This window comes from Protopterus annectens, chromosome 6.part0, assembly GCF_019279795.1.
Source record: "Protopterus annectens isolate FY-2018-M chromosome 6.part0, PAN1.0, whole genome shotgun sequence".
Classification (NCBI taxonomy): domain Eukaryota; kingdom Metazoa; phylum Chordata; order Ceratodontiformes; family Protopteridae; genus Protopterus; species Protopterus annectens.
This window is the reverse complement of record NC_056737.1, coordinates 1,912,421,138-1,912,435,931: the sequence shown is the minus strand read 5'-3', so window position 1 is coordinate 1,912,435,931 and position 14,794 is coordinate 1,912,421,138. Positions and strand designations below refer to the sequence as shown.

Here is a 14,794-nt window from a genome sequence, read left to right as displayed (position 1 = left end):
GTCCAGGTCTGCATAAGCACTTTTACTGACAACAAATGAAACATTTATCCCAATGACCCCTTCATGAGTTTGTCCACCTCTAAACAAGCACTTCACTGACACCAAATTGAAGATTTCCCCCAAGGATCCCTTCAGTAGTTTTTCCATGTGTGCCAATGAATTCACTGAAACTAAGAGGAACATTTCTCCCAAATGATCCCTTCTGTAGTTTGTCCACGTCTGCACTAACATATCACCGACACCATATGAAACACTTCCCCCCAAAAAATGCATACACATGGACTTTACTGATGACAAAGTGAATAATTTCCCCAAATGAACCCTTCTGAAGTTTGTCCATTATTGCCAGAGACATTCACTGGTACCAAATAAAACATTTCTCCCAGTGATCATTTCAGTAGTATGTCCATGTCTGCAGAAGCATTTCACTGACACCAGATGAAATATTTCCCCCAGTGATCCCTATAGCAGTTTGTGCATGTCTACATAAGCACTTCATCAACACCAAATGAAACATTTCCCCAACAATCTCTGCACAAACACTTCACTTAGACGAAATGAAACATTTCCCCAATGATCCCTTGAGTAGTTTGCCCATGTCTACATAAGCATTTCACTGTCACCCCAGTGATCCCTGGACAAACACTTTTACTGACAACAAATGAAGCATTTCTCCTAGCAACTCCTCCAGCAGTTTGTTCACGTATGCACAAACACTTAATTGACACCATATGTAACATTTCCTGCAGCTATCCCTTCAGTCAATTTTCTATGTCTGCACAAACACTTCACTGACACCAAATGAAACATTTCTTCCCATTAACTCCTTCAGTAATTGTCCATGTCTGACTTAGCACTTTGAAATCTAAATGAAACATTCCCCCAGTGTTTCCCTTCAGTAGTTTGTCCATATATGCCCAAACACTTCACTGTCACCAATTGAAAGATTTCCCCAACAATCCCTTCACTAGTTTCCTCATGTCTGCACAACCACTTCACTGACAACAAATTAAGCATTTCCCTCACCAACTGCTTTAGTAGATTCTCCATGTATACCCAAGTGCTTTCCAGACATCAAATATTTCCCTTTAGACCACTTCAGTAGTTTGTTCATGTCTGCACAAGCAATTTTACTGAAACCAAATTAATCATTTCCCTCAATGATCTCTTCAGTAGTTTGTGCGTGCATACACAACCACTTCACTGAAAGGAAATGCAGACCTTCCACAATGATCCCATCAGAAGTATGCCCATGTATGCACAAGAACTCTGACATCAAATGGAACATTTCCCCCAATAATCCCCTCAGTATTTTGTACACATCTGCACAAGAACTTTTACTGAAACCAAATAAACATTTCCCCCAGTAATCTTTTCAGTAATTTGCCCATGTCTGTACAAGCACTTCATTGACACCAAATAAAGCATTTCCCCAATGATCCCTACACAAGCACTTCACTGATGCCAAATGAAACATTTCCCTCAAAGATACCTCCAGTAATTTTCCATATATCCCAAGCAGTTCACTGTCACCAAATGGAACACTTCCCCCAATGACCCCGGGGCAAGCACTTTTACTGAGATGAAATGAACCATTTCCACACACATTCAATAGTTCATCCATGTAGGCCCAAAGACTTCACTAACATCAAATGAAACATTTCTGCCAATGCTCTGCTCAGTAGTTTGTCCATGCCTGCACAAGAACTTCACTGACACCAAATGGAACATCTCCTTCAATGATCCCTTCAGTAGTTTCTCCATGTGTCCATGCACTTCACTGACACCAAAAGGAAAATTTCTCCTAAACAATCCTTTCAGTAAATTGTCTGTGTCTGCACAAGCATATCACTGACACCAAATGAAAAATTCCCCCCAATGATGCCCACACAAAGACTTCAATGATGACAAAACAAATAATTTCCTCAAATGAACCCTTCTGTAATTTGTCCATTATTGTTGAAGTCCTTCACTGGCACCATATAAAACACTCCCCCCAATGATCATTTCAGTAGTATGTCCATGTCTGTACAGGTACTTTCTCTAACACCAAAAGAAATATTTCTCCCAATGATGCCTTCAGCAGTTTGTCCATGTCTGCACAAGTACTTCATTAACTCCAAATCAAACATTTCCCTCAGTGATCCTTTCAGTACTTCTTCAAGTATGCCTAAGCACTTCTCTGACACCAGATGGAACATTCCCAACCAATGATCCCTTCAGTAGTTTCTTTGAGTATGCACCAGCACTTCACTGACATCAAATGAAACATTTCCCCCAACGATTGCTCTAGTAGTTTGTCCATGTCTGCATAAGTAGTTCACTGTTACCAAATGGAACATTTCCCCCCAAATATCCTTGGACAAGCACTTTTACTGACACCAAAAGAAGGATTTTCCCCAGGAACTCTTCCAGTAGTATGTCCATGTATGCACAAACACTTAATTGACACCATATGTAACATTTCCCACAGTTATCCTTGAGTATTTTTTTCATGTCTATACAAACACTTCACCAACAACAAATGAAACATTTCCCCTAACAACCACTTCAGTAGTTTCTCCTTGTATACCCAAGCACTTCCCGGACATCAGAATGAAGCATTTCCCCTAGGGCCACTTCAATCATTTGTCCATGTCTGCACATGAACTTCAATGACACTGACATATGTTCCTATTTTGAGCCCATGTCCACTTTATTTTTGGCTTTATCCAGCAATCTTGAGAGAAGAGGTTGAGGGGTATGCATATCTCTTAACTGCTTCTGCTCGATTGCTTTCACTCTTCATGTTCGTATATACATGCGCACACACACACACACACACACACACACACACACACACACACACACACAAACAGTTTTGCTCTCATTCATGCAAGCACACATACTCACACAAGCAGACAGAAACATAACCATGCACAAATACACATGCACATACTTTCTTATGTTTTTTTTTTACTTTTACACTCGCTAAACAGCAGAAACGCTGCTTGGAGAGTGTAAAATAATGCCTTGCTAGATCTACCTTGTACTCTCATACAAACACAGAGTTCTGTTTTTTTAATTTTCTTCTTTTTTTTTATTTTACACTCGTTAAATAGCAAAAGCACTGCTTAGGGAGTGTAAAATAACGGCAGCCGTTAGCTTTCATTCAATATAGGTTCCATGGCTCATTTAAATTAGTGTACTGTAATCTCCTTCAGCTCCCCAAACTGGTCTTTGCTATGGCAACAGAAAACAAGCCTTGCATTATTGGTGTTGGGGGATAAAACTATGCAGCTATATTTAACACCGTACAACCCACATGTGTTTCTTCTGTTATGTCTTTATACATTATCTGAAGAAAATCGTTAGGAGGAAAGATGGAAATCAGAAAGTGAAAAGACATAAATTCTTCTGCAGACAAAGATGCAAGTCCAAGTTTAACTTCACCAGAAAGCTGATAGGAACAAAAAAATGAGGGTTTTGTGCACAATGGGAACTAATACAGGACTGGGGAAAGATATACAAAATAATTTAAATAAAACAACTCTGTGGGCAGGAATGTATGTGACGTTGCTAAAATGGGTGTTACTTTGGTCGTCCTGAATTTGTACCCACATTTTAAATACCGTGATTGTTCTTTTAAAGCAATTAAACTGGCTTGAACTGCACAACTACCTAACACTACTCACAACTAACTACAGCACACAAACTCATTCATCATCCAGGAAAATGCCCTGCATTACAAAAACTTAATACTGCTCTACTGTCCAGCAAGGGACCTCCATTCTAGTAACAAATTCTTATCACTTACAAATAAGTCAAATGTTGCAGGAGACTCACTCTACTCCCAATACATTGCTAAACTCTGGAATGGTATCCCCACACAAGTAAAACTCTCCGACAAACTTAATAGTTTTAGACTACTGTTTAAACAACATCTTAACAAGTAATGGCCTTGCATATGGTCATCTCAAGATTAAGACTTTGTGTTCACTGTACCATACTCTCCACATACATGTTCTCAACCTTTCACTGACATGACAATACAATTTTTATACATAACTGCTGCCTGTACAATCCACTAAGTTGCACGTGGGCTTTCTCTTTTGTAACTTCCACCTCTGTAAAATCTTAAAATGCCTAAATGTATCCACTGTTTGTGAATAAATGTAAACAGAAATACTAATAGCTACTCTTTGATAACTGGAACGTAGTATAATGCAATGTAAGCAAATGGAGCTTTTCTCCCCCGCTCTCTTCTGAAAATGGTTACTACCCAGCCAGACTTTCCCAGTAAACAAAGATAAATATAATAAATAAATAAATAAATGCATCTGTTGAGTTATATTTGATGCATTTTACATTTCCAGCTTTTGTTTTAACTGAAAAAAATGCATATTGCAATAAAATGAATAATTATTTTTCCTGAGTAGCTGTGAATACCTCTCAACCTCTTAGTGCAAGAAATCTGGTTAAAACCTAAAATAATGATGGGCCAAAGAAGCAGGGTAAGATATTAAATATTGCTCTTATAAACAAAATGTTGCCAGAATAACAGGATTTGTATTAGCATAGATTTTCAGAAGGAAATAAGTCTAAAACTCTAATGCATGTCATTATTTAGGAATTTCAATCCTCAACGATTTGCCAAAAAAACACAAATTTTATGAGGAGAACAGACCAAAAAGTATGAAGCAAAAATCTGTACAGTTGAGAGGTATGCATGCTTTAAAGTTTAAAAAAAAAATAATGTTCTCCCTTATGTCTAATTCTGAACCCTCTACACACTCATACATGCTCACACATACATACAGCACTTGCTCACATTCAAATAGCATGCACTCGCACCCACTCATATACATGTAATCACATACTTGCATACGAACTCTAGCAAACACTTGCATACATACACTCATGCACACTCCTATATACATATGAACTTTCGTACAGCCATGTACATGTACTCATGCACTCGCATACACGCAGTCGTGCACACTCGCATACAGTGACTCATGCACCTGCATATACTGTATACATACACTCACATACAGTCACATAGACACACTTGCAACCAATAGCATATGTGCACTCACGGATACTGCAGACAACTAGAGACACACACACACACACACACACACACACACACACACACACACACACACACACACACACACACACACACACACACTTTCTCTCTTTCTGATGTCCCTTTCCTGAACAGCTTTTTTATTTTAAATCTGAGCCAGGAGCTGGGGGCATAGCTCCCCATTCCAATGGAAGTCAAACAGGAACACAAATCCAAAGATTAGTTCATGCTGGGTGCTGAAACAAGACTGGAACTGTGGATTTACAGGATATTTAAAACTAAAATGATATTGTGGGTGGGAATGAAACTGATGTGTCAAAGTGGAGGTGACTTCTGTCAGCTTAACACAGATCTGAATTTTAAACACTGGGATTGTCCCTTTAAAAGTGCTTTGCAGCACATTGAAGATCACATCTGCATGAACAAAAGTCACACTGGTAGTTGGGGGTCTATCAACTATGTTTAGAGATATATTAATAGTCATGTATAATTATAATAATAAGATTTAGACATTGTCTGGAATTCAGAAAGGATTACTTTGAGGTTGAAGCCTTACCACCAGCATTTTACCCTCATAGTAACATTGCCTGATTCGCAGACTGCCCTACCACTGAGGTTTTCCATTAGTGGGAGCAGCAATGTGGACGGTGGTCTCACTGGCTGAAGTGCATTGTAATAAGAATTACTTGGCTATGTAAATTTCCACAGATGGCAGAAAAATTAACACTCTCAAATGATGACAGTCGCATTGCAGGTAAACTCAGCACAGTTCAGTGTGTTTTGTTGATCTTCTTAAAGACTTTTCCTCTTTTACTGCTCCCTTTCCTTTCTCCTTTTCAGACTTCTTTATATATCACTTTTTTTCATTTACAACAGTCTTTAACCCATCTTTTTTAACCAGTCAAGTTGCATTTTCATGCAACACTTTTTCTCTTGGCAGGATTTTATTCTTAATCTGCCTCATAGTTCCACCACTGCAAGCAGATCGTGCCTTACCTTAATAGTATTTCTCACTCTACAAGGTAGCAGATTGCATTTAACTTTTTACTTTCAGACCTCCATCTTATCTGTCTTCCCCACCCCTACTCCACACATCACAAGTTGGATCAAACCTTCCTGCAGGATGGCTAAGTCATTTGCCCACTGTCATCAAGTAGCAGTCATCTTTGCCAGCAATGACCTCTGTTGGTTATTGAGGAGTGGGACAAAAATGTTCCCCTTCATCACAGAAAGCATTTATGTTCTTCTGTTCTGCCTTTTGCATGAATTTGTTAATCAAGTAAATTTACTAAGTGTAAAGGTATCTGTGCGTCTTTTCAGGAGAAATGTGGGAGTACTGTTCTGGCTAGGTGACAAGGCAGGGTCACACAGTACATAACTTGGTGGCAGAAGGAATCAAGTACCGGATACTACAGGATAAAATTATTCATTTATTTATTTATATATGTATGTATGTATGTATGTATGTATGTATGCATGTATGTATGTTATGTGTTCTCAGCTGGGTTAACCATACTGGGAGCTATTCCATTTTCAGACTGGGCCTAAAGGGAAAGCCTCCAGTTAATATGCAGAGCAAGGCAAAATAAATAAAGAGTTAGCAAACTAGTTTGTGACATGATCGTTTTTAAAAATATATAATGGATTAATTTTCATTAGTATCACACAAAGACATTTGTGTCTTTCGGCTTTTCCTGGTTAGGGGTCGCCACAGCGGAACTCCGGTCTGCTAATGATTGGCAGTAGATTTTTACGTGCTGGCTTGCCAGGCCTAACACACAACCTTCAACGAAGGAACGCTCATTCACGCATGTCGCCACACAGAAGACGCTCTAACTGAGAATCGAACAGGCAACGTCTAACTGTGAGGCGACAACGCTACCACAGCACCACCATCGCAGTACATCACACAAAGACATTTAACAATGCTAAATGAATATATTACTAACATACCATACTGTGGATGTCTTCATATAACAGAATTCTGAGCTGGGACCTGTCCTGTTTGGCATGTACTTTTCTGAAGGAAAAGCCATTACCAAAGGGTTCTGGATGACTAAGGTTGCAGATGACTGCAAGCTATGAGCAGTCATTGAATCCTTAAATGACTTAGCCATCCTACAGGAAGGTTTGTCCCAAATAAATGACTGATGCCAAAATCATGGACTGAAACTAAATGCCAAAAATGCATAGTTGTATCGTTTGAGAAGTCATCTATCCCAGGGAACCACCACATTAACAACACATCCCTAAGAGTTAACCCAGTTGTTCAGGATTTGGGAACTTGTGTGGACAGTGACCTAACCTTTAACCTGCATGTGACCATTGTTATAAGAAAAGCCTTCTATCCTGCACACCTTATGAACAAAGGAATTTTGTCTAACTCTAGGGGTGTCATTGTCCTCCTTTACTCAGTCTTTATTAGGTCAGTCAGTGAATATAATGCCCCCTTTGTCATGTATTTGTCCAGATACATGCAACAACTGGAACACCCACAGAGATACCTTACTAAAAGAATACAAGGCCTAAACCACATGTAAACATGGGCCAACTCAAAGTTCTGTTACTATACTCGGTATCCTACACACTGCTAAGGTGGCCTGTGTCTGGCAAACAAGGCATCCTCTGACCCAGTACTGATGTATTTACTGCACATCAGCAAGTCAAATGGGATCAGAAATATTCGGTCTAGGGATATAAACCTCCTTTGCAACATCAGCAGGAAGGTTTGGAGGGGCAGGTATATCTTGCAGAATATACCACTACTTTAGAACAGATCCCAGAATATACCACTACTTTAGAACAGATCCCAGAATATACCACTACTTTAGAACAGATCCCAGAATATACCACTACTTTAGAACAGATCCCCCATCCACATAAAACAAATTTGATCCCTGTCCACATTCAAGTCCAACTTGGATCTATGGATAGGAAACAGAAAATTTACCCCAGCACTGTCCCCTGTACTACTAAAGGGAAAGGTAGCTCCTAAATACTTTATAGCATGTGTGGGTCCCCTCAAATTATTTATGGTATGATCTCAGTTATTCTCATTAGGGATAATATATAATTATTGACCAAGGGATGGAGAAAGTCAATCTGTAACCAAATGGGATGGATTAATTTGAACACAAAAAGGTAAACTGGCTAGGCTTAAAATAGCCCTAAAGTGCAGTTAACCTGGTCCTTACCTATGAACCTAAGATATATAACAATTCCCATAAGATCTGACACCATAACTATGATCCCACTGAAGATATTGTATTTATTTTGTTTCTGGATTTGTTAAACAAGTAGGGATTCTATGGTTTGTTTACAGATATCTTGTTTTCTGAAGACCCAGCAGAATGAATGCCACAAAGAAAAAAAGGGTACTTACGTATTATCACAACCGCATTTGGAACTGTAGAAGCAGCGCATTGCAAAGCCATTCTCCTGTTGAAAGAAAGTGCTGAAACTGTCTAGGGAAATGTGTGCCACTGACCTGAAATTTTTCTGGGACCATGGGAATTTGTGTACATATTACATTGGCTAACTGTCTTCAGAATGATTGTGTGTTTTAATGTTTGCATCTGACTACAAATTTTTCACAGGTATTTTTTTTCTGTCAATACAGTAAAGAACCATAGTCAGTACTACCCTGGATGTAAACAGTTTGCCCATATCATCAGTGTAGTAATGCCATGGCCACTTAACTCTATACTGGGGCTTGCATTGAATGCGGCAGTGATTAGCACCTCCCATACACGATTGCTTACTCTTCACCTGTGCTTGCAAATATAGCTCACTTCAGAATGCCTCCTAAATGCTGTGCCTTTTCAGATAACAAAACTGGAACTTTTTTGTGAAAATATGACATTTTTCAGGGCAAGATCTACCCACAGCCAATGCAGACAGGACTGAACATTACTTATTCCGGCCAAATACAACACAATCTCAACCTTGTAAACATCAGTGTGAAGTAACAGGTGCTGCCTCGCTTTCCGTTATTTGTTTCATTTCTTCATCTGCTTTCTTGGGAGTCACTGACACTTCAGTGACCCACACCAGTTCCCAAAACAGACTGACAACAGTTTTCAGCCACAGGACATCTAGAAAGCAATCCGCTTCTGCAGCTGACAACAGTTTTTAGCCGCAGAACGGCTTAGAAAGCAAGACGCTTCTGCATTCCCTTCCGAATGTGGTTGCAATAATACGTAAGTACCAAAAAAAGTATACCACCTGCATGGATGTCATGTTACTCAAGATAATAAACTGATAGAAAAAACAAAGATGTAGGAGTTGCACTGAAAATGACTCCATCCTTTATTGATAAAAGTAAAAAGCACAGATATGCATCCAGAAGAAATGACTGAAAAACAGTGAATTTAGCAAACCAGCAATTTCAGTCCAAGTCACCACCTGTTATACTACATACAGATTTGACAGAGAATCTCCTTGCTTGTTGTTTTTTTCTTTGTTACTTGATAACTTAACATCAAGCCAAGACCTTAGGGCTTACATTCTTTTGAGCAAACCTTGAGCCATCCCATCTTGGATTCAGATCTTAATTGACTTTTCCTATCTGTCTGTTTCTATATTTCCTGTACTGTACTGAAATATGCCTTCATAAAAAGGTTAATAACTAACACTGCATTCCTTTTTTTGCTTGTCTCAATCTCTAGGTTCATCGTTTGGTGCTTGTAGATGAGGACAATCATGTCAAAGGGATTGTATCGCTCTCAGACATTCTTCAAGCTTTGGTGTTGACGCCAGCAGGTATTGATGCTCTTTTCACGTGATCTCTGCCCCTCGGAACTCTGCTTTGAAAACCATTCCACATTCTTCGGCTCAGGTACAGTAGGCACTGAGAACAGCACATGCTGCACACCATGCTCTGTCCAGCCTGCTCTCTGGTGCTCTGTGTAAATGGGAATATGAATACAAGTGCCTGTATGTGCATTTACCCTCCTTGTAATGCAGCAAGCATTTGTCCTTGCTGAACATTTGCTGCTTACATTGCTGTTGTAGTGAGTCTTGTTTGTCCATAGATTTACATCATATTTACTGAAGACAGCACAAATGAGGTTCAGTATCGCATTTACCATGTGGTCCTCATTGTTTTGTTGGCTGTATCAAAATAGAATCACTGTAACTTTTATGTTTTTAGTGCAATTCTATTTTAGCACATACATAAAAGATTTCTTTTCTGTATGGGTCAGCTCAGGATGCTTTACTCTACATTTCTGGAATGTATTTACGTACAATAAGAAAGAACAAGTATCTCCATCACACTGTAGTTCACCAATACTGCATTTTTGATTAAATTTACCCAGATTCTTCTGCTTTATTTGTTTATTTTTGTTTGTTTGTTTAATTATTGGAACATACTTTTTACCAAAAATTTACTCTGTATTTCTATCATATTTAAAATTCATTTTCATAGAGCTGCAGTTTCCAAATATTTACTCCATGTTTTGTTTTCTCTCATATTTAAAAGTTTTTTAGAGCTACAGTTTTACAGATCTTTACTATGCTTGTCAGGATAGTCTACCCGATAGGTTGCATGCACCTTCAGATTAATTTCTGGTTTCAGAATGCCATATTTCTTTGATTTGTCTCATGCCCATTTAGACGCCTTCTTTAATAGTAGCTACACCTGAAATAAAACTCCCTTCATTTAAAAACTTCTGATTGTACTTTTCATTATTAAGGGAAAGTTGCCTACTAAATGTACATCCTAAACTCAAACTTAAACCCTACTGACGTACTTCACAGAAATGCATTTATAATACAAGATACTGTACTTTGTGTAAAGTACTTGAGCTCAGAAAATTCAGATAGGTCTTCCTTGTGCAGAACAGGGCTTCATTATACAAGTGTCTTGCTAATTCACTGTGCTGTATAATTGAAAATCACTCTAGGACTCAAATACCCCTGTGACGCCCCGTGCCCTGGTCCAGCAATCAAGGAGCCTCAATCCTCACCACTAACACCAGTCTCATATATGAGGAAAGGATAACAAATGCACACAGTAAAGTGCAATTTTCCTTAAGAGCACACAGAGATCACAGTCAATCCCGGGCTGGATGCTCCCTTGCTCTCCAGGTCCCCAATAAGACTCCCCACTGGCACAGCTATAGGGTCCAGATCTCAGCCTAGCTGGGCAAGCTAAAATCTCCAGCACCCTCTCTGTCCAACCAGTGCTTCATGTCCCTGCCCAGGTAGCTGACACACACACACACACACACACACACACACACACACACACACACACACATTTTAAGGTAAGAGTTTAAACAACCACACAGACAGTTCTGGGGATGGCTAGCACAGGTTCTCCAGCTGTGCCCATTTTACCCAGACTATACAGTAATAATTACTGCCACCACCCAGCTAATATTTATCAGCTACTCAAAGGCCCTTAAAAGGGTGTCCAATTATTACTGTGCAATATTATTATCCAGTTGGTAGATGTGACTAAACAGTCTCAAGGCTTATTAGAGTGACTTGGTACAGGATCCTTATATATATTATATATATATATATATATATATATATATATATATATATATATATATACAATGTACTCTTAGAGCTTAACTTATCTCTACACAAATCAGCCACAGTTAAAAGGTTTTAAAATATTTAATAATAAATAATTAAAACCTCAGGACAATACTTTCTACTACACAGTCAGTCTAGTCAAGAGTTCAGAGATCACACAAAAATACTTAAAATAAGTCTGTAATACAGTTCTGACATCACAGAAAAACACTTAGTCTAATCTTTCTAATTCCTAGCTATTGCTACAAGAAAACACACTTCTAAAATAACTTACTTAAGACAACAAGCAGAGTGCTGAGTTAGCTGTTCAGACAAAAATGCTCAATAATCTCTGGTTCTCACTGTTAAAATTGAAACTGTAGTTCTGATAAAACATTACATCATTTCACACTTTGCTGGTGTTCCCAGGCTGACAGAAACTGCATTTACATTATTTTACACTTAGAGCAATAAAGGACATTCCACATGTAAATTCTGGTCATTAACTTTAGTCTTAAAACAATAGGCAGGAAGCCTTCATCTAGCCGAACTGGAGCCGACTTGTAAACATCAAAGGCAGCCATGAAATAATTCTAATTTCAAAGGACCAACAATAAATGCTTGACTTAGCTTTCTTTACAGCAGAGGGCAATGTTGCCACATTGTTTTAAGTTCAACATTTCACAGCACATTCTTTCCTTTTAAAAGACAAGCTTGTATTTCATCATTCATATTTACAAATGATAGAATTATCTGCACAATTCTATCTGGCTAGGCTGGCAGCCTTCACCCATATCTACCAGTCTTCACAACCCCAATAAGCATTTAAAGCCACTCCTAAGACTTCTGCTGTATCACAGACAAAGTGGAATCCCTTTGCTCCACCTAAAATGTCTGCTCAACAATCAGACAAAGTCTCCTTTTCAGCAACCTAATGTAGGCTTTCTCAGGGAAGCTGATAAATGTGATATTATCTGTAAAAGGAGTACATAGTCTTGACTTCTTTCTTCAAAAAAAAAAAAAAGAGATTTCAGAGGTACTGCCTCTGTCTTCTATGGAAAAACTGAAAAGTTACATTTGCCATTGCACTCCAACAGCATCCAGTTCTTTCAACATTTTTAGCTAGGTAGCATCCTTTCAATTAGCCTTGCCATATCAGAACTATTTCATCATTGCTGTGACCTCATCTACACAAAATGGTTCCAATCCCACATTATTTCTGCAACCAACTCTTTAAAGGAGGATGTACCCACTGAATTCTGGAGTTTCACAAAGTGCCAATGATCAAGGTAATTTTTTTCTGTACCCTTGCCAAGAATAGCTTGTGGAATTTGTCACTTCTCCATAGATGGTTTAGAGGTGTTGCTTACTAGTCTAGTGCCTGGTGCCATTCCCCAATCAGATTCTACCCCATCTAAATTAAGGAGCAAAAAGAAACAAAGCAAAAAAAAAAACAAAACAATGCTCTTTACTGTAACAAACCACGTGTCATATTTAAAACAAGAAGATTCTGCAGTTTAGGCCGCACATAGAGTGTTAAAGTTCTTCATAAATGCAATCCCAGGATTGCATTGCAGGCCTTGGAGTCAGTGACTTCTACAGCTGATGCCTTCCTTGTTTATCAGTAAATTTAAGTCAAATCAAGAGATACAGTCCCACCACCATTGTGCAGGAGGCCTTTTTCTATAAGCTAATGACTTTCTTATTTGCTCATGTCCACCACTGATTCCTAGGATTATTGACATGACAAGTATCAACCTTATAGCCAATGCTTCTGGTCACCACCTCATATACTGAAATGCTGAACAGGGTCAATTTGGAGTCCACATCCCTGACTCTCCATTACATTTATAGGAGAACATGCTCTGGAGGTGAGAGTTGAACTCACCCCACACAGAACATCTGACAGGTGCTCTAAGAACACCCTCACTATTCACTTGTGTTTTTTTCCAGATATGTCCAGCCACCACCCGTCCTGAACTTCTAACACAACATACCACCAATGGAGATCAGTTAACAGTTCTCTTTTGACTTGGGAGTTTGGAATATATTGCCTTAGGTCTGAGAATATATATAGTCAGTTAGTTGATCCTGGGCCCAAGATGCTCTGTTACAAGTACATTTACCAGTGTTAAGTTTGAACATGTTGTTTGTTATGGACAATAAGTGACTAGAACATAAGTCCAGTATCACTTTATTAAGGTTCAGATCAGGCCAATTATTCCCTCCACTCATATCTCTCCAGGTGTCTCCACTATTTTCTACATGTAAGCTGAAGGGTCCCAATAGCACTACAGAGTGAAAAGGTTGTATCCTATCAAGTAGCACTCCAACAGTATCCAAGAAGATTGAATACTTAGAATACCTGTTTGGTGCATATGCATAAACAAATGGGTTTCCTTTCTGCAGCTCACAGCCATACTGAGGTACTGGCACAGATTCTGTATGTGGAATATCTTCACAGCTCTACAAGGGATCCCCAGAGTATAACAGAAAAAGAGAGGCACCATATTTGATCAAGAAATCTAGTTTTAGAACAAATAATATGTGTAGAGATAAAGACAAACATCTCCAATTGGTACTTCTAATCTCTCACAGAAGCTTTGGTTTCTTCTCCATTAGTGAGGTGACACTCTCCATCCCAACAGCATGTTTCCATTGTCAGGGTCGAGCACCATATAATCTGCCACATTTCCCATTTTCACTTGACTAACATTGCATCTCTCTTCCACTCTTCACTTCATGTTGGTAACCCCACATAGCAGCTCAAAGTATCTCTTTTGGACTGAGCCCAACCAGGCAGCAGGGGTCATCTGACAAGCAGGCACTTAATAGTGAAGACTGATCCCAAGCCTAATTTGAAGGATGGGCCACAGTATTCTTGTTCCAGGCAATTTTATTCTTTGTAGTAACCATCCCAAGTGGCACATTTTGTGGCTCATTCTTTTTTGGTTTCCCCTCTTAGGAACTAATGATCAAACAGGCAAGCAAACCTTTCACTGTGATAAGGTCATGCTCTCAGTAGAGAACAAGTTCCCCAGAATGACGTTTAGCTCTACAACAGCACAGGATATCAGAACTACTACTGCATACCATACAGACACTATACTTGTTAAGAGAGAGCTTCATAAACATTTTTGGCATGATGCCAAATGTACTCAAAGTGAGCAAAGAATGTCCACAAAGGTGAGTTGT

General features: G+C 38.9%; 1 protein-coding gene across 2 annotated transcripts in view; it reads left to right on the top strand.

The window, feature by feature from the left end:
• Window positions 1–14,794, top strand: part of PRKAG3 (protein kinase AMP-activated non-catalytic subunit gamma 3) — a 1,357,042-nt gene that overhangs the window by 1,233,340 nt on the left and 108,908 nt on the right. For both annotated transcript variants that reach the window (XM_044075227.1, XM_044075226.1), the window contains one exon: window positions 9,739–9,908. In XM_044075227.1, coding sequence (XP_043931162.1) covers window positions 9,739–9,855 — 117 coding nt within the window. In that variant the 3' untranslated portion in view covers window positions 9,856–9,908. The remainder of the gene's footprint in view (window positions 1–9,738; window positions 9,909–14,794) is intronic.